Genomic DNA, 19,694 nt, shown 5'->3' with positions numbered 1-19,694 from the left:
CATTCTAATTAGCATGGCAAATTTAAATTAGGATGCGAAATAGCAATATTTTCATTTTTTGCTGCAGACAGAGGAAGAATGTAAATGGAAGTGCTTTAGTTATATTGACGGCCACTGGAATTATGTGGCAGAGATGACCAAATTATGTGGCAGGGTTGACAAATTTATGTGGCAAGAAAAGTCCAGTTATGCATTTGCAGCACCAATAACTCTAAAATGAGAGACCTATTGCATTGCAAATGCTTGTTACTGGTAGTATGTGAGTATACCAACTTGAGTTGCAGTCAGCTGAGTTGATCTGCATTTCCTTTAATGCCAGTTTTTTATGCTAGCTTCAGCGGCATGTCTAATGTAATGCCAAGTACTGAGGAAAGTAGGACAAATGTCTGTCTGAGACAATTTGCACTTGTTGGCCCAGTGTGTAAGCCAGACAGTCAATTTGTTCCGTAATCGTTTGCCTCAACACTCAAGAGGGCTATAAATCTCTAACTGTCTCTTTCATGAGTACAGGATGGAATCGTAAAACACAGAGTATAAAAAGTTGAGTCAAACGTCCCAAAAATCCACACCTGGTTTAAAAATTGCTGCCGGAAGGCCACTTCAGTCCCTGTATAAATATCGTTAGCACTTATGGGATGGTTACTGTATGAGAAACCCCGGTGAGGATTCTGAGATGGAGCTAGGACCAGGGCGCTTTTCCATCCACATATAAAAAAAGATATATGCGCCTGATCAAATCAGATGGAGACACTTCACAGACTTAAATTACGTTTGTTGGGTGAATCCAAGACCCTGATGAATTCCCAGAATCTTGGTTTCCTGAAATTTCCTACTGTGATAGATAGTCCAATACTAGTATCTTATATTCCTTTTTGAGCACATTGTTTTTGCGCACTGCAAGATAATTATCTTTATTAAATATTGAGATAAATAAGTGATCTGTTAAGATCCTTTTTGTGCTTAACGAATGTCGAGCACCATTTTCCTTTTGATTCATAGCTGTTAGAAATCAGTTTAAGATTACTAGCGGTATATTTCAGGAGGAAAGACTTGCTCAAAGAGCCACACAAGATTATGTGAGGTTGACAATATTTTACTCTAATTCAATGGACCTTTTTCACTTACGTTTTTGGGAGATATGTTGAAAGACCCCCGTGTATGTTTCTGCTTCACAGCACTTGCCTGCAGAGATGAGCACAAGGCAAAATACCTCCTCCTCTCTAAGCTGTGTAAGTAAAAGTTTTGCAGAAATTCGTCACTTTATGGCTTGCACAATGCAGTAATATCCTCCACTGCGGAAAATAACTCTAAAGATATGCTATAATTATTTTTTTCTGTTCTTAAGTTGCCAACATGTGTTGGGCTTGGAGGGTGGGTATCTTCTGTTACTCTAGTGCTCAATGCACTGACTTATGCTGTGCAGTTTACTCTGGTGCTCCTTGCCGGCATTGCATCAACACCCCTGCAACCTCAGAGCAAAAAGCCCCCTATCTGCGAGCGAGAGGTCCACACGGTCCTCAGCAACAGCTCTAGTGAGGAGACCGAAGGGCCCACACGGAGTCAGCTAAGTGCTGCTCCTAGAAGTGTGTCCTGAGACACTTGGCATGACTAGGCTCAGTCCCGAGGTTGTGTGAGGGGCATGATTTGTGAATGAGAAGGCCAAAGCCTCCTACGGGAGAGAATGTGAGCGGGTTCGGGGGGCAGGGGCTTGATCGAGTAAAGCTAACACACATTCCAAAAGTCTTAGTGTAATATTGGAGCACTAATGAAGGGACACAACAGGGGCAGGAACACATAGTGATATAATGAGCCTGACCCTATCCTGCTGTGGTACCTGGCCTGAAATAAAAAAAATCATTGGCAGTTGTGAACCCAGAAGGGGCAGTACTCTGTGACTATACTCCACAAGATTGTTAAAGGAAGTCAGATGCAAGAATGCTAGCCTATGCCAATACAAAGGCATTTTACAACATAGCAAAAATTAGGAGGGATGGAAGAATCTCTCTCTAAAGGACTGCCTCTCCAAGCAGGCGTTAAAAAGATCATCTTGTGGGACAAAGTTGAGCCAAGCCCAATAAGAACTGTAGTGGGCACTGACTAGTCCAAAACCCCATGCCTAAACAGAGCAAAATACATAAGTCAAAGACATACAAAATACTTGACAATAAGTAGGTGCAAAGACATACAAAACACTTGACAATAAGTAGGTGCAAAGTCAGTTCAACCTGTGCAACATAGCACAATCCCTTTGACTAAAGAGAACCTAATATCATGTCTAGCTGATTTGAAATCAGATCTGGGGATTTTTTTTTGTTGCAGATTGATTAATGGCCTTAGGAAATTATCTGTGTAAAGACGAGAGGGATATAAGGCATGATCATGATCAATTAATCAGTGGTTATCAGCCAAAGTCAGTGTAGTGAGAGCCAACAACCTCAGGAGATGATCTAAGGACTCCACTTCATGTCCCAGAGACAATGTAGCAAAATTGTCTGACTTCAAAACCGTAGAAGAAATCATGACAAATGCCAGGGAGGTGTGGCAGGTAGTATACAAATGTTCTAAGGTTTTCTTCTGCCATGCCCTGGCAACAGCCACTCTCCAGAAGAGAAAAGTACAGGCCAATAACCCAATTCCTAAAGGTGAAACAAATCATGTTCAAATGGTCCTTTCCAACAGCTCAGCACTTCACCTGGTGGTGCACAGAAAGTGAATGATGTTCTAGAAGAGGGTATAAAAATTTTCAGGCCAGACAACGAATCAGCACAAAGAAAAGATCAAACGGAAACAAAATAAGGAAGACTCCAGGACACTGCAAGATTGAAACATATAAATCTGCCAAAGAGTCCCAGAGACAGATCTGTGAGAGGAAAGATTATAATCTCATAGACACTACCCTTAAGAGGACTCTCTTATCTGTGGAAGGTGAGAGGAAAGAGGTTTGGAATCCTTATGTGGCATTCAATGGTGGATGCCTTCAAATTAAAGGCCTACGGTGGTTAAGTGGGAGGGAGATGGGGACTCCCCACACAGAGATTAAGGAAGGGTCTGAATGACGAACTAGCAAATCAGTGGTCTGCTAAAGGGGTTAAGACATGAGCAGTCATCCAGATTTCTCTAGGAGCAATTGCTGGATTAGATTAACGCAAGAGTAACACTCAATATGTATTTCACCCTTTTAGGTGACTATTTCCATTGGTTGAACTTCAATTGTTATTTTATCTTTATTGTTATTGCTATAATGGTCCTAGAACCGGGTTTAAAAAATTCTCTATTTTTGTAGTTCGAACAAGACCTCATGAAAACTATTCTCACCAACCACTGTAAAGAGTCCTACAGGCAATACAACACAATGTTTTGCAGTCAGCTATATTGTTCTAACTATTATCATTTATTGTTGAGGGACCACCCACCCTCAACAAGATGCAAAACATTTGGGATTGTGTGTGTGGGCATGATACTGGCATCATATTCTTACAGTAGTCCCCTTTGTAACATAAGTACCAATTCAGAATGAAATACAGATGATATTGTGTACAATACTGGGCCTTGCCTCATTTAAAACTGTAGAGGCGGTAATACTATGTAAAACACATATGTAGGAGCAGTGAATCCTGGAAGGGGTAAAGATTCTGGGGGCCGATAAATTAAGGTCCAGATATAAAAAGTGCATTTGTCACTCACCCTAAATATCTATTCACCCAACAGTTCCCAAAATGGGTGTTTTTAAAGCACAATAGGGAAGCAAATGGAAAGTAGTATCAGATGAGGTAATATTAGGGGGACATTTTCACTTTGCCTGCGACCCCAACCCTGATAGAATATCCATGGAAGAGTCAATTTCAGAAGTGGTTTGAAAGAGTGTACACAGGATGTTGAGCTAATTTCAGCTAGAAGATCCTTGCACCCTGACACAAGGGAGTTTTCCTTTTGCTCACACAAACATACTCCTTTTAAGGTTACATCCTCATATATATGTCACAAAACATGATACGCAAGCTTCATTTAGCAGTTATATCTATCGCAGATCACGCACATGAGAAAATATTGTGGGACAGTCAGGTAGAGAAACCAATGCAAATCAGTACAAAACTATTTAGATATATAGTTCAAGAGAATGAAATGACCCCCAAAAATCACATAATTCTTCCAAAGTAGTTCAGGAGGCTTTTCCCAGACGTCTGAATGAGACATCTTGAGATCTTGAAAGACTAGATAACAAAAACACTCACAGTGGACATGTATAAATGTACTATACTTTGTGGTCAGCCAAATCTCCTCAGGACAAATTGAAATGATTGTTCTAAAACTAGCACATACATGTTATGAAAAGGGTAATTAAGTAGAAACCTGATTGCCCAAACGTTTATACTCCAGAAGTCCTGGAGATATACTAAGAAAATTAAGGTAACTAGGAGAACATTGCCTTAAAACAGGAAAAGATCCAGGAGATCTTTCAAACTTTCTTTTGGGGGCTGTACTCTAAGGATCAGTCGGACATAAATGAAATCAGTAGCTTTGTGAAGAATTGTGAAATTTCTGCAGATCTGGAGAGAGGAGCTGGACCATGGTATTGAGATCCCTGAAATTCAAAAGGCTGTTAAGTAAAATTAATACAGACAAATCCCCATGCCCATACAGCTTTATGGTTTTGTTTTCTAAAATCTTTTTGCTTCAACTTGCTAAAATATTTGGCTTTTCTCGTCAATTCATTTGACAAGCGACTCTGGCGCCAGGGTCTTTTATGAAAGGAGCCAATATCACTCTCTATCACATGTTGGGGAAATGCAGACAAGGAGAGGGCAATGTGAAAGCAGTGGAGGAAGAAACTGTGTGAGATGAGTGGCTAATCTTATTGCAAAGGTCCTCCGCTGAAAAATTATGTCTTTCCTATCGAGTCATGACAGTGAAAAGGCATTCCCTAAAGTAAGTTAGAAGGACCTGGAGGCAGTCCTAAAGAAAGTAGGACTAGGTCCAAAGATGAGAGGGTGGATCATGGCAAACTACTGGGTCTATGTGCCACGGTAAAGCTCAGTGGACTGGCGTCCCACATGTTTGCCCTCTAGAGGGGGGGGGGGACTAGGCGAGGAAGTCCACTTTTTCTTATCTGTGTAGCAGTGGAATCCTTAGCAATTGAAATTCTCAAGCAAGATACAATTCAGGGAATCTCATTCGGACAGGAGTAACTTAAGATCTGATTCATTGCTGCATCTGAATCACATGCCCTTTTTGATGTGCTAAAACCTCAACTAAAAATCTGGACTCACATTTAACTAATAACATAGCAAAATGGATTAAGGCCAACAGGAAACAAGTGAAGAGACACCTATCTAGGTGGAACTCATAATACATCTTTTGGTTGGATCACACGAATGTTCTCAAGAGGACTGTATATTCATGCCTCTTTTAGCTATCCAGACGCCCCACATAGCACTTCCCAAAAATGAAATAAAGGCTAGTCAGGCGGACCTAATGTCCTTTATGTGGACAGGTGGCAGTCCTAAGGTTAGCACCTCAGGAAAGGGAAGGATAGCTCTGTTCAGATATCTTGTCTAGGTATGGAATAAGTGGGAAATGTGTCTGACAGGAAGGTGTTGGTGAAAGCATTGAATCGATTTTTAATGGCTTTTTCCTGGATTGAGACATTTTGTGAAATATAGCCAAAAAGGAATACAGCAACCAGCTGATGAGTAATTAGGGCTGGGAGAAATTGCTTCCTTTTGGGTCGAACAGCCCATTCAGACGGTTGGTTGCTCCACCCTCGGACTGGCAGTACAACTTAGCGAGTGCACTCTGTATCAGTAGAAGTAGGACCCACTGAGAGCTGCATGGGTTCCAACCATGGTATGCACAGTTTACTGATGACTACGCAAGGTGCACCCAGGAGCAGAAGACAACAACCCACTTAGGGGTACATGGAGTCACCCCGGGAGCAGGAGAAGGATAGCCCACTGAGGACTAAATAGTGTCTACTCGTTAGCAGGAGAAGGTAGCCACTGTGAGCTGTGAGGGATCGACTAAAAGGGCAGATATGAGTTGTGCAAGGATAGGATGCCTAGTACATCAACTTACCTGAAGAAGTATCATTTGTCAGCTCTCAAACTAAAATTCCAAAGCTGTATAGTATTGTTAAAGAACAGTGTGGACTATTGGTCACGGGTAGGTGTTTTGACCTAAGACGTATCTGGCCCTAATAGCCCATAAAAGGATAGGTACCCGTAACCCCTCAGCCCTTTCCTGTATGCCTTAGGAGAGAGGTTGAGAACAATCGGATGGATGAAAGGATTGACCAGATGTCTTGATATGGAACCAGGGAAGTATTGAGAGCAAGGTGTAGCTGTGAGGAGCAGGCGGTTGGGCCCAGTTGTGTGATGCATTATAATGCAGCCCTGCTTTGCCCATGCCTTCGCAGAGTCTGGTATCTGTTGCAGCCCAGGAAAAAACAAAACAAATACAGCTAGGTACAGTGACATGGTTGCATGAGTGAGTGAAACCGTTTTGGCAAAAATTTACCATGGAGGAATCCACTCAACATGCAAAACGATCTACTTTCACTCACAGGTGGTAATTAAGAACCCTAAGCTGATGTTTTACTCCTGGTACATGGCCGGTGGACTCGCAGGTCACAAGGCAGAGCAGTGAGGACTGGGTGCACAACCAGTTGAAGCTCTCAGAATGGCATCTAATGTTCTTATGATCATAGCCGTGGCTTGAATTGCAGTATTTTAGGAAAGGAGCAATCCCAGTCTGAGCCGTGCCAGTGCCTTGATTTTGAAAGTCACTTCCTGTTTTTATGAATGTTTAAAATTTTAAATCGCAAGATAAACCTGGCATTTGCAGTAACATTGTTAGAAATGGCTGGCGTTCATGTCTCCTTTTTCTTGCATCAATTACTTTTATTAAGCCATGTTTTAGACCCTATTTTGTTAAATTGTGATGTATTTGGCTGGATGTCAAGGGTTCAGTGTAAGCCAAGTGACCTTGAATGCTTATATTCTTTCATATCAAAATGATTGTGAAAGGACCTGCTTGCTGCAAATGTACCAAACCTAATTAATTAGAGAAAATAACTTGTATCTTAGTCTCATGATGCAATTTGTAAGCTGTGGTCTTTTTCTTGTGTTTTTATTATTATTCTCTCTTTTTTTTTTTTTTTTACAGAACCCAAGAGCATCGCATAAGTCATCTGTTGGAAGTTTCACTCACACTCCTAGTAAAAAGTAAACTTACGGTTATTTCTCTTAACAAATGTCTGTCAGTTGCTAATGTTCTATTAGTTGATACTTGGAGATGGTATCTTCTGTATCAAAATAATTTGTATTTATGCATTTTATTTATATATTTTATACTGTCCTTTTGTTTGTACTTACTAAGCACTTAGTTGGAAACATGTTGCCATACACGTAGTGGAACGACAACAGAGAACGGAAGAAGAGAAATGCATCAAGCTAGAATAGATAGTTCAACGTCCATCAAGTATATTTAGTCGTGGTAAATGTGATTTTAGTTTTATTACACTTGTAAGGCCTGGGGGAAGCATGCAAAGCTACTGTTTGAGCCATACATATCCTGTGCATTAGGTATGTGTGCACGTGTTGTGTGTGAAGGGAGCCTGTACTGCTGTCTATACTGTGTTTTGTTTTGACTCGAGTAGCATGCCCTCCTCCTTACAGAGACGTTCCTGCTCTGTGCATTATTGAAACTTGCACTGCTTCCACCTAGGCTGTTCACGTTGTACATGAATATGCATGCAATTTGTTCACCATAAACAAGCCACTTAGCTATTGATTTGGTTAGTGGTTGTAATGTTTTGTGGGGAACAAAACTAGGAACTACAGAGATTGAGGCCAAACTCCTTTTTCTTTATTATAAGGAATAGAAAATGTGTTTCAGGTAAACCCTCTGCTCTCTAAATTCTTCTTAAACGTGTATATGTAACCAGTTACTTGATTCAGCTTACTTTTACTTACTCTCCCATGTACACTCTTGAGAGCTTCCTTCAACTCCGCTTTATTTTTTCCGGGCTTGTAATTGATTGAGATCATGTGACTTAATGGGATTTGTAGTTGGTCAAGTCCATGTGTATGCGGAAAGAGTACCTGGCTAACGCGCTATGCTGCACTGTTTGCCGAAGTGCTGCACAGTAGGCCCCTGCACCCTATTCCTGAACTGGATCGACCCTGTTAACACCTTTTTGATGTCTCCAATAAACATATTTATACATATCAGATAATAGTAGTTAATTGTGTTTAGATTGTGCAGAATTGTACTGTAATCTATGAATATACTATTCCAGGTAGCTGGTATTGAAAATTTCCATCGCCTGCTGGGCTAAGTCGTCCATCTTAGAGGACAGTTCTGTTTGAATTCGTACTTTCCCTCCTATTGTTTTGTAGCAAATACACTTTGGACATCAGTCCAAGAGTAGAAGCTCTAATTGGCAAGCCATTGTGAGAAATACTTACTCTTGAGTATTGTGTTTCTCCTTCACATTCTTCGTACATACATTGTGTCTGTCTTGGAAATCTTCTCATTAGTATGGTGGTGCAGGCGTAGTATGTAGGAGGCATTCCAAGGAATTCAGCATAGTGAGTCTAACACTCGTAGACCTTCAACCCATCTTCCTAGAAGTCCAAAACCACTTTCCCCACTCCGTAGTTCGTTACCGCTATGGGATTATATCAAGAACATGAAAAGTTACCCGAGACGAAAGCTTAGACTTCACAGGGCTGAGAAGGACATACCCTCACTGTATTGAGGAGCGCCATAAGAACGTAGCCACAGAATAGCTGTTTGGGCCTACCTCTATTAAATTTGTCTTGTTGAATCATTTCAGGTGTTGTCCAGCATACCTTGGCGGAAGCTCTGCACCTTTTGGTCTTGGAACAAATATTTCACAGAGGTATGAAATCTGAAGTATAAATACATTTTTTATGGCATGCACCTTTCTACTAGAAGAGATGCTTAGGTTGTAACTGTTTACCATTGTTTTACCTCGGACAAGTAAAACTACAAATTTAGACAAAAACTTCAGGTGAAACTGGAATAGTGAACAATGCACTCTTTATGCATTGCTTTTGCATCTGAGGCCACGTAAGCATGTGTGGGGAAACAAACATGGGCATGTCCATTTTCAAACTTTTTGCAGCTTGTGTGATATGGATTGGGACAGATTTTGCTAAAGTCTGTATTGCGCAAACATTGAAAACTGATTGTGAAACTAGTGTTTCATATGTAGTACACAGTTTATAGTTTGTGTAAGAGGTATTTCAACAAGGAAGTCACAGCCCTTGAACTATGTAGTTAATTTCTAGCTTTCCTATTTTTCTTTAAAATTGTTGTGTGAAAGCCTTTGGCAATCCTTAGAGCCCAATCAACCATAAAATAAAGCCTTTCTGCTTACATATGTTTATATTTGCTTTATGGGCAGTAATGAAGACTTGCAGACAAACCAACTAGATAGTTCACTGAGATGGATATCTGCCTTGAGAGTTCCAGGTTTGAATCCCAACGGGCCAAATTAGCTTTTTGTTCTTCTGATATTGGCAAGGTGAGTGTTTTAGAGTTGATTAACAACCACAGATATTCCCATCTAAAAGGAAAATTCAGTTTGTGACTTGTATTTGCTGATGAGGCAACTAAGTCTAACATTAACTGCGGTGATATGCATGTGTGTTGGGATGGAAACATTCCCTGCATGACGATGAACATGCATGCCTGCCATGAGTGCCCCAGCAGCCTGGAATTCTGGACCCTTAATGATTTTTGGTCATGAACAAAAACGGATCCCGCATGTGTGCCATCGCTTAGGCTTGTCTCATAGTAATGCAGTCTTGTTAGACTGGGAAGGTGCACCAAGTCCTACCCTCATAATAGTAAAGGTGCTACTGCCCTTCTGGGAGTTAAGTGACACATGCATGGCGGCGGCAGCACACCATATTTGTGTTCAGTATAAAGCAGTAGTGTGAACAGGCCTTTTTCCCTGGGTCACTGGAGTGGTACCTACTGGCCCGCTTGAAGTTCAGTGGCTGTGTACTTAATTCACCCTAGGCCTGCCTGGATTGTGTGTAATGCCCGACAGCATGTGCTGCATCTGTGCCTGTGGATGGTACATGACATGTAGGTCTGTGGGTTCTATTTTGGAAACAGAGGGCCTAGAAAGACTAGTGCAGGTGAGGACTGCAACCCCCAGGCAAGAGATATGAATTTCTGGCATTCCTGATTGCTGAGGCGGGAAGACACACACTTAACGAAGGAAAGCGGGGCATCCTCTGTGCATACCAAATGTCTCTGATTTCAGCAAGAGTTACTCATCAGAGGGGTCTGGGATCATTATCAGGGAGAGGGCGAGCCTGATAAGAGTGGTATTATGGACCAGGGAACCTTGATAAGGCCTTTCAACTCACCCTTGGTCAATTGTACGACTAGCCAAATCCATTTCTGTGTGTTCGGGCCCCTGGGGAACTTCCAGACTGTGGCAATAGTTATTTTTGCTTGAACGATGGCCATATTTAAGAATCTATTGCCATTTAATCCTTTTTTTGGATGGTAAGGGACAGACCAACAAACAAGTCTTCAGGTTAAGCAAAGATGACTGATCTGTTTGCGCCAAACTCAACACAAATTTGTTCCAGTAAGGAACAACCATCTGGTAGTACTACATCATATGATATGTCTGGCGTTGCATGACGATGTAGTTGTCTTTAAAGGTGTGCCAAAAGCTCTTTCCTACAAAGATCATGTAATTCATGTAATAGAATGCATATTTGTTAATTTTAAACAACACACTGCTTTATTTTGGCTACCACAATCATACACACAAATGTATATGCAAAAGCTAAGGTTTTAATATGAAGTTATGGTGAATTGTTAATAGCGTTTAGAGAAACATCTAAAATGAGAAGATATTCACAAATTAAAGTAGTACCTTAACTTTATGTCCCACCCCTACCTGCTCTCAGCTTTATCGTCCCACCCCGCTATTGCTTGTGTAAGGTGTAAAGGAATTGTGAATTAAAGGCAAATTATATATGAAGAGGAGTGTATAAGAAGGTCTGCGTGACTAAATAAGTGCAATGACTGGGACTTGAATTGGTGATTATGTAATTATTTGTTTTCCTAGAAATTTATTGTCATTTGGTGGATGTTGGGGGCACAACTGGTTGTTTTATGTGTAGGAGATGTTATCGTATGTTATACCATCCTCCATATATGATAGTGTGGTAGTGTTTTGTGTATTGTACATTTTCATGTGTAATAATTATATCTATATAATTCTGTTGTGGGATATTGTGTAAAGTGTTATTGCACGCCTGTCAGTCTGTTTCTTGTTGGAAAGAGCTTAGGGCAAGGGGTTTTACATAAAGTTATGGTCCTGTGTTAGATTCTGTTATCATTTGTGCTGACCGGTCTATAAGCACTAATCTCAACCTTCGCTCCACCTTTAGATTATCAGAGAATTTTGTGTGTGTGGGGGAGGGTTCAATAAATGTATTCCTCATGTTATGTTATGGTAGAGACGAAGATGGGCAATTGTCCCGGGCTTTTCAGAGATGGAGGTTGGGATCAGTTTACAGCTGGTCCAGGGTCATTTACAATTTACGAGCAGGACTCTGGGACAGCACCCACCAGTCCTTTGTACCTGGGAAGTGTGGCATTTAGGGTCAGATGTACAGCCGTTTCCTTTTGCAGCTTGCAATTTGCGAGTCACAAAAGGAAATGTACTACTGTGTTACAGACACATTTAGCGATTTCCCAATGGGGTTGCTATTGGTCTGCCTCCTCATGATTCATAAGGCAGGTCGCAATTTGCAACCCTTTGGGAATGGGAAGTAACGGAGATGGTGTCCTGCTGGGCACAGCACACCACCATGTCTGTGTTTGCTTTTAAATAAAGCACCTATTTTTGTAATGCAGCGTTTCAAAAACAAAAATATGTTTTAATTTTTTAAGGGTAGGCAGTGCTCTGTGGGACAACTGCCCGCTCTTAAAAAAACATTTTCGCTACCATTCACAAAGGAGAAGGGGTCCGTTGGGACCTCTTCCTATTTGCGACTGGCTTACCACCTACTTGAAGTAGGCAATAAACTACAATTGTTTTGTAATTGCATTCCAGTCACAAAACAGTCGTACATCCCCCTGCGACTCGCTATTAGGAAGGGAAGCCCTTGGCATGCTTATTCCTAATAGTGACTTGCAGACCCTGTTTTGCGTGTCGGTAATAGGGTACAGACTCACAAACTAGGGTTTGTACATGCCAGAGGCCATTGTAGCGGTGTCAAATGGGCCAAATCTCCATTTGCGACTGCTAAAAATGGCTTTACATGAGGCCCTTAGTGTCTGAATCTCCCCTTCTTGACCAAGTGCTCAGGGATAGATTTATTTCTCAACCACACCTTGCCCAAGTGTGGTGGTGAGTGTTTTATTTTCTGCCACCCTGCCCAACAGGAAAGGAGGGAATGATCTGAGGTGTTTAAACCCCACATCTTTCCCAGTAGTGAGGGAGAGTGGATATTTCCTTTCCCCGCCTTGGCTAAGCATGGGGTGTTTTACCCCAACACTTTGCTGATGAGTATGAAAAGGGCAGAAGAGTTTTTTTACCAACTTGTGAAGCTGGTAGCAGCTGAAAAATGCAGACAATTGATGGATGCATAGAAGGATGGATGGAATGCTCGAATCAATCGCAGTCAGTGGTAATTGCTGCCGACTGTAGTCCAGTCCAACTTGTAAAGAATGCACCAGGGCAGCTGCTTTGTCGGTGGAAAGATCGCTGCAATAGTGAGTTAAAGTAGTAATGAGATGGATGTTATGGATACTTACCTTGCATATGTGAACACTTTTATGTTTAATAATAAGTTAGCAGCTTTATGTGCCGTAAGGGTGGTTGCCCTCTTTCCTGGAATTAAAACTGGAAAGGTAGTAGTATGCAATACTGAACCATCTATTAAATCGATACTTTTTCACGCACATTGCTATTTATATTTCATTGTTTTTGTTCACCTCCAGTGTGATATATGCACTCAGCAAATAGCTTTGTAGGCAGTTTTCTGTATGTAATTTATAAATAGCAAACATTCTATTGTCCCTTGCTTCATTTGATTACTAGTCCTTGTTTCAAGTTATGCTGTTGAGTACTTAGGTCAGAGGCGTAACACACTTCAGAGAGTACCTTTTCGACCCCAATCTAGAAATGGGCGCCTCACAGAGGCAGAGCCACATTCTGCTGGGGGGCCCATCATGTTTACGCCCCTGACTGAGTTATTTATTATCTTTGGTCAGTTGATCCTATTCATATCATAGTGCAATCATATTTACTATTAACCTACATTAATTTGATTACTTAAATCATTTAATAAAAAACAACTTGAGATTTTGTGCGTACATTTGAAAGCTGGAGAGTAAATTGCCTTTTCTTTTACCTTGTCCAGAACATGTAACCGTCTGCGTTGCACAGCCTGCGATTTCTCAGTTGCAACCTACGATGACTATCAGTGGGACAAATCGTGTGATTATTTATTCTTCAGGTATGTTGCAAAAAGACTTGCATTGAACTGTATTGCAAAAGAAACCAAGAGGCATCCTTCCTCTGAGTGCTGAATTATTATTAGATGCTGTTAGTCAGAAGCTCACTTGCAGTCGTCACCTCTATATCGACTCGCGGAAAGGACGTTCCTTTCTCCACATAGGAAAGCTCACTTAATTGAAGAGAATCTCATGTTTTTCCCAGTGATGGCCTTGAGAGGCTCTGGTGGTGCACGGTGGAGATTTGGGGACAGTGGTGGCAATGATACTATTGATTGATAACCTACCTAACCACAGCACTGCAACTTCTTCCCTATGTTATGTAGTGAATTCGTCATAAAGAACTTTAACTAGTAAAGTTTGCATATTCTATGAATGTAAGTGTTAGCATGTTTGGGACTGGTGATAAGGTTTTGTAGAAATGCTAAATAGAAAGGAGGTGCCAACGCTTAGCAATCATTCTGTACTTGATTATTTTAGGATAGCCCTTCCTTTTATGGATGTGTTTGCAAAGCTGCTATGCTTCACTGAGCTGTTGAGCATTGTCTCCATTGTAAGAACTACCATGAAGTTTGGTTTTTCAGAGTTTTCATCATGTTGCCACTAATTATTAATGGCAAGAGTTGTCTTCAGTGTATTTGCAGAAAATCTGGCTGCGCCATTGTGGATCTTTTGCAGCTGTGCCATTCGTTTCTTTGAAAGACCAAGCCCTGAATCTCTTAAAGGGAGAGGTGATCTTGTGCACAGTTTTATAGAGACAACAGGATTCATGGGTGTACCACAAAGATCACCTAGTTTTTTTGTAAACTGCCTAAAATGTGTCATTGTACATAATAAGACCCGTCACTTTGGCAAATGGCCTACTCCAGAGGTATGCCTTACCAAAAATTCATCATCTTTCCTGTCATCCGTGTTTCATTTATGCAATTGTATTTTTGTCTGTTGCCTTTTATTTTATTGAGTCTTGGTTTGTAAATGGAGCTAAAACATGTTAATTTGAAAGTATTTACTTATAAATTAATATTGAATCCGGGACAGACCATTGTCCAGACTCCACCATCTTGTTATCTTGTGCTAAGATACAAAATCTGTGTTTGGTCCGTGGTCTTTAGCATGATTACATATAATGCTGTTGTCATGTTGTGCTACTGCACCCTTATGACACATCAAGCCACTCCTTTTCTTACGCCCACATAAAGAGTGCCCGAATCACAAAAACCTCTGGAGAAAAGCTGGTTACTGCCACCTGTAAATATGTGCCTACATTTTGGAGATAGACTTTTTTTTTTAATTCTCTAAGAATTCCAGGAGTACTAATATTCTGTAACTGTTGCCGAGACCCAGCGATATTAGCGTGTGTAACATTTTCCACACAGAGAATTGTAATGGGTGCATTTTTTCTAATATGCAAATATGATGCAAAGGTGCACTTGCAATATGTGACACTTACCATACATAGAGAAGATGAGAAATGAGCTTTAGAAAATACCTTTGCAGATCTGACAGTTAAACATAGTATTTTAAATGTGTAGTACAATAGTATGTCAGCGTCGGCGAAGTAAAACAAATGAGTAAATGAATATAAAAAAAAAAGAGTATCAAAACTATATTGTTAATGGTCAATAGCAAGATTATCATTGGTTACATCACTTCTTTCTGAATAGGGGTGCATATAATACAACCTGAGGGTACCTTAGAGATTGAAGAATAGTATTTGATATAGAACAGTTGGCCACATTTGGAGCACCCTATTGTTTCTTAAATTGGATGCTTACTAGCAAGATCCTGGGCTTTTTCAAGAGTCATAAAAAGTCAAACATAGTAGTGTGTGTAGATTACAAAGCATTCTTGAGAGAACCTGTTGGAAATCAAAAAATAAAAAGTAACCATGTGGATTATCATAATTTTTAGTGTTTCATTATTTCCCACCAAATTATTATTTGGCTAGTTAAACACTGTAGGTCATCAAAGATACTTTATATATGATGACTGTCACTGTAGACCTATAGGACAAAACAATGCTGAAATACAGTCTGTTAATTCTCACTTCCACTTGTTATTCTTACTCTGGGATTAACCCAAAGCATCTGCATATAATTTGTGCACAGTAAAGCTGGTAAATAATTATGGGTCTCTAAGGCAAAAGGTATAATATCATACACATATCCTGCAGTTTTGCAAGTGCCAAATTTAAGTATATTCCTATAATTTCTGGGTCATTCCTGATCGTTGTCAGTAGGTGGTAGATCGCTAGGAGCTGTGGGACTAGAGGACATCCCTGTTGTGTTCCTTGTTCTAATTGAAAGCAGAAGGACAGGGTTCCAGTTACCCTGGCAGATGGATAAGTTTATAAAGCCAGAATCATTTGAATAAAAAAGTCAGTCAGAGCAAACGCAGAAGTGAACACAGAAAAGTCCATGTGATCTTGTCAACTGCCTTTCTGCATTTGCATTACAGAGTGTTCTACATCCTTGCAGTATCAGATGGGATGACCATGTCTTGTGGATGCCTCAACAGGGGCTACCAAATACCACAAATTCCTAAGTTCTAATAACAATGTAGGAACCATCTGGATGAGCTTGATATTTGTAAGCTAACCGTGGCGCTGTATTCCTTAATTTCTAGTACAAAATAATGGAACGCTCCTCAAAGTTCCTAATCTACAGTTTCAATAATGGGAACAGTTGCGGTCCCCAATCAGGATGTTTTAGATGCAGGGAAGGGAGTATTAACCAACATTCATAGCCCTTCACTCGTGCTGAGAGCCTCCCAAAAGATGACATCTGCTCTGCTCTTTTCATCATAATCCCAATAGAATTAAGAAAATATTATAACTTGGCTGTGCATATAACACACACGCATGCACGCGCACGAAAGTTTTTGGCATCAGGGACCGCAGTGAGATAGAGGAGTGGTGCTCTGCCTCAGTAGACTTCGCACAGGCTGTAACAATGCCCTAAACACAGAGTTCCTCATGCCATGTGACTCAAGCTTTTCATATTTTTCCTGACTAGCCTACATGTAGCTATCACCACTAGCTGCTGACTCAGTTAAACCACTCCCATAGCCTGTCAGCCTTTTCTACCTATATCCGATCATATCTAGGACCTCATACTACAGATGCTGTGTTAAGGAAGAGGGCTGGATAACTCAAGTGTACTGTTGGTATACTGATTCTCTGATGCATCTCAGCATTCGCTACAGTTTTGTGTACTTTTGGAAATCAATATTGTGCTATTGAAGAGGATCAAACCTCTATTTCGGTGAGTACAGAAACCTGACTGGTGGACTTGGAGACCTACTTAATCCATTAAGATTATTTAAAACTCCAGCAGGTCCAACTATTTAGGACTGTCTACACCTGCTACACCTTCACTCACACTTCAGAGGTACTCAACACCATGAGAGTATCTTCCATCAACCTACTTCATCATGACAGAGTCTAAAAACGCCATTTAATATTTGCCAATTTCTGCTTGCAATAATTTCCATCAGCAGTGAATTGCTCACATCAATTTCAAGAGAAATTCATTAATTTTAAAAAGTGGACTAGTACCCAAAGTTGTTCTGGCATTGGAATTTAGTCTACAGCACCAAGAAGTGGTGAAGGCACCAACTTTTTCTGGTGGACCCTCCCTGGGATACCTGTCTGGTAGGTGTTCCATGTGAGCAGATCATGTTTGCGAGTTCCTTATCTTGATGTAACTACTCTTATTTCCTGGATATATCCCCTTTACTGTTATTGATCTTCTATTTTAATATGGTAGTTCCTTTCACCATTCCACCATCTTGCAATCTTTTGAATCTTTTGAATCTGAAACAACACACTTCTCTTGTAGATTTTTGTGGACAGCTAATCTTGTAATGTTTTAGAAATCGTCACTTTTAGCATCTTGCTAACACTTTTATTTGTCTTTGCAGGAACAGCATGCCCGAGCTTGACAAATTAAAAAGCAAAATGATCAGGAAAAGAGGATCCCGTGCATATGCTTGTCAGTGTAGCTGGAGGTCCATTCAACAGCTAACTGAGCTCCAACTAGATCAACAGCTTCGCTGGGTGTGTGGCAAGCATATCGAGTGAAGTCATTTATTTAGTGGACTTTCACTTTAAATTTCTACCAGAATCCATACAGCAATATGTCATGGAAGAAAACCAATTAAATATGTGGTGTACCAGAATTAAGGTGGTACATTAATTGCAAGCATAAATTATTGTGACAGAATGGTAATGGCAAAATGTATCCCTAATATCCAACTAATTGTGTTGTAACAATTATCATGGCTGGATGACTGTACTTTGCTTGAGAAAATGACACATTGAGTTAAGCTAATATTTATATATGACACATGGTGTAAGTACTATAATTGTTTAAGACTTTTTGTTAGCCACATTTCGAAGGGTTCACTGGGGATCTCTCTTTATTGCACATACAAAGAATGCCAGAGAAACACCCCAGAAAGTCCTGAAACTGACAACGCGTAGCTGCTGCAAAACAGATATCAAGAAATTGCATGTCCTATACTGCCAGGGGTTTCTAAACTAGCCTCCATTAGATGGCTTGATTGTCTTTAATCAGTATTTTTTTAAAGGAAACTTATCTCACAAATTATAAAATTTAAAAACCAGACATGTAGAATTATTTTTCAGTCATTTCATCAGTGTTGTATCATGATCTGGAGCAATCGCATATATCCAACAGTATCTGCGTGTACTAAAAATGTACCTTATTATATTGTATAGTTGATTCTATATAGGCTTTTATAGATTTTGTTTGTACTTTTAATTGTTAGGTTTTCTGTTTTTTATACGTATTTCTGCAAGTCATGCAGAAACAACAATGTTATTGTAACGTGTGATAATACGTAAAAATAATATTTTCAAGTTATTTGTTTTTCTAATGTGATGACACACACTATGCTCTTTTTCTGTAAGGATTATTTCTTTCTTGTTAAATTAACAAAGTTCTCCAAACGATGGAGCCAACCAAAGGACCTGAGCAGTATGTGATTTACATATCTGTTTTGCTTGTTAATTTAGAAATGTAATTAGAATTAATTACTAGTGTAATAGGCCTATGTTATATCTATTAGAGGGTATTTCCAGGGGGGAGAGGTGTTTGCAAGTTCTTGGACTGCATTTGCATATAATTCTTTCCTTGCAGTTCGTTGTCGGTGACAGTGCATACATACTGCATGTTGGTTTGAGTCAGACTGGAAATCACCCTTGGCTGAGAAACCCCAAACTGTAACATTCATATACAAACAATCACATATTTTATATTATAGATTAAAGTATATTTTATATCTGCAATGAAGTTGACTGCTTTTAATTTACATGTTCTGTTATAAGTATGAAGTCCAATGACTCTGTAGGTCCCAACAATTTTTTTATGTTCCCACTTTTTAAGGTGCTGCACATCATTAAATGTAAATCAGAAATGTGATTTTAATACCCCTTCCCGATGTGTACAATAGCTGGCTTTAATGTTTTAACAGTTAAGCAGATGGGATTTTCAAGTGAAAGAACCAAAATGCAACTTGTGTTTTGAGGGCATTGTACAATGTTACTGAAGAGCAATTTCTAATACCATACATTAGAGAGAGATGTAGGCTAAGATGTTTGCATTATCTTAAATTAAGGTTGGAAAAATGGATGCTCTGTTTTATACATTTCCATCACGTGAATTGGACTGGCTATGTTCACATTTGATTTTTTTTAACGCCATGCGTTTGCTTTGAGGCTTGCTCTTGCAGACATCAGTGTCAGGTGTTCAAATACTACCACAGAGAGAACGTAATCTATGTAGAAAGGGTGTGGTTCTTAAGGTAAGATTTTATTATCAAGTAAAATGTTTATATTGTTGGTATTTAAAATATTGGTATGGATAAACATACATTAATAGACTATATTTCTGTCCATATCAAATTGAAGTTGTATTAGTATTTTATTATCAGGTAAGTATTTTGTTAGTGTTGCACAAGTTATTAAAATTCTGTATCTGTTCATTTCTGATCAAAATGGATAAGGATCTTAATTATCATACTTGGAAGTATTGATTGGCCAAGTTTGAAATCAGACCCCACTGCAATTCGTTGAACTGAGCTCCTTCCAATGAGTCTGTAGGTATGTTTTTTTTTTTTTTTTTTTTAAACAGATTCTACACTGTGAATGA

General features: G+C 39.8%; 1 protein-coding gene across 1 annotated transcript in view; it reads left to right on the top strand.

The window, feature by feature from the left end:
* Positions 1-18,832, top strand: part of CFAP418 (cilia and flagella associated protein 418) — a 94,043-nt gene extending 75,211 nt beyond the window's left edge. The window contains exons 3-6 of the mRNA XM_069220507.1: positions 7,162-7,220; positions 8,837-8,902; positions 13,428-13,523; positions 17,443-18,832. Of these exons, the coding sequence (XP_069076608.1) occupies positions 7,162-7,220; positions 8,837-8,902; positions 13,428-13,523; positions 17,443-17,602 (381 nt within the window). The 3' untranslated portion in view covers positions 17,603-18,832. The remainder of the gene's footprint in view (positions 1-7,161; positions 7,221-8,836; positions 8,903-13,427; positions 13,524-17,442) is intronic.
* Positions 18,833-19,694: the final 862 nt, after the last annotated feature.

Source organism: Pleurodeles waltl, chromosome 2_2 (assembly GCF_031143425.1).
Source record: "Pleurodeles waltl isolate 20211129_DDA chromosome 2_2, aPleWal1.hap1.20221129, whole genome shotgun sequence".
Taxonomy (NCBI): domain Eukaryota; kingdom Metazoa; phylum Chordata; class Amphibia; order Caudata; family Salamandridae; genus Pleurodeles; species Pleurodeles waltl.
Note: the sequence above shows the minus strand (reverse complement) of the source record. Positions and strands in the feature narration are given on the sequence as shown.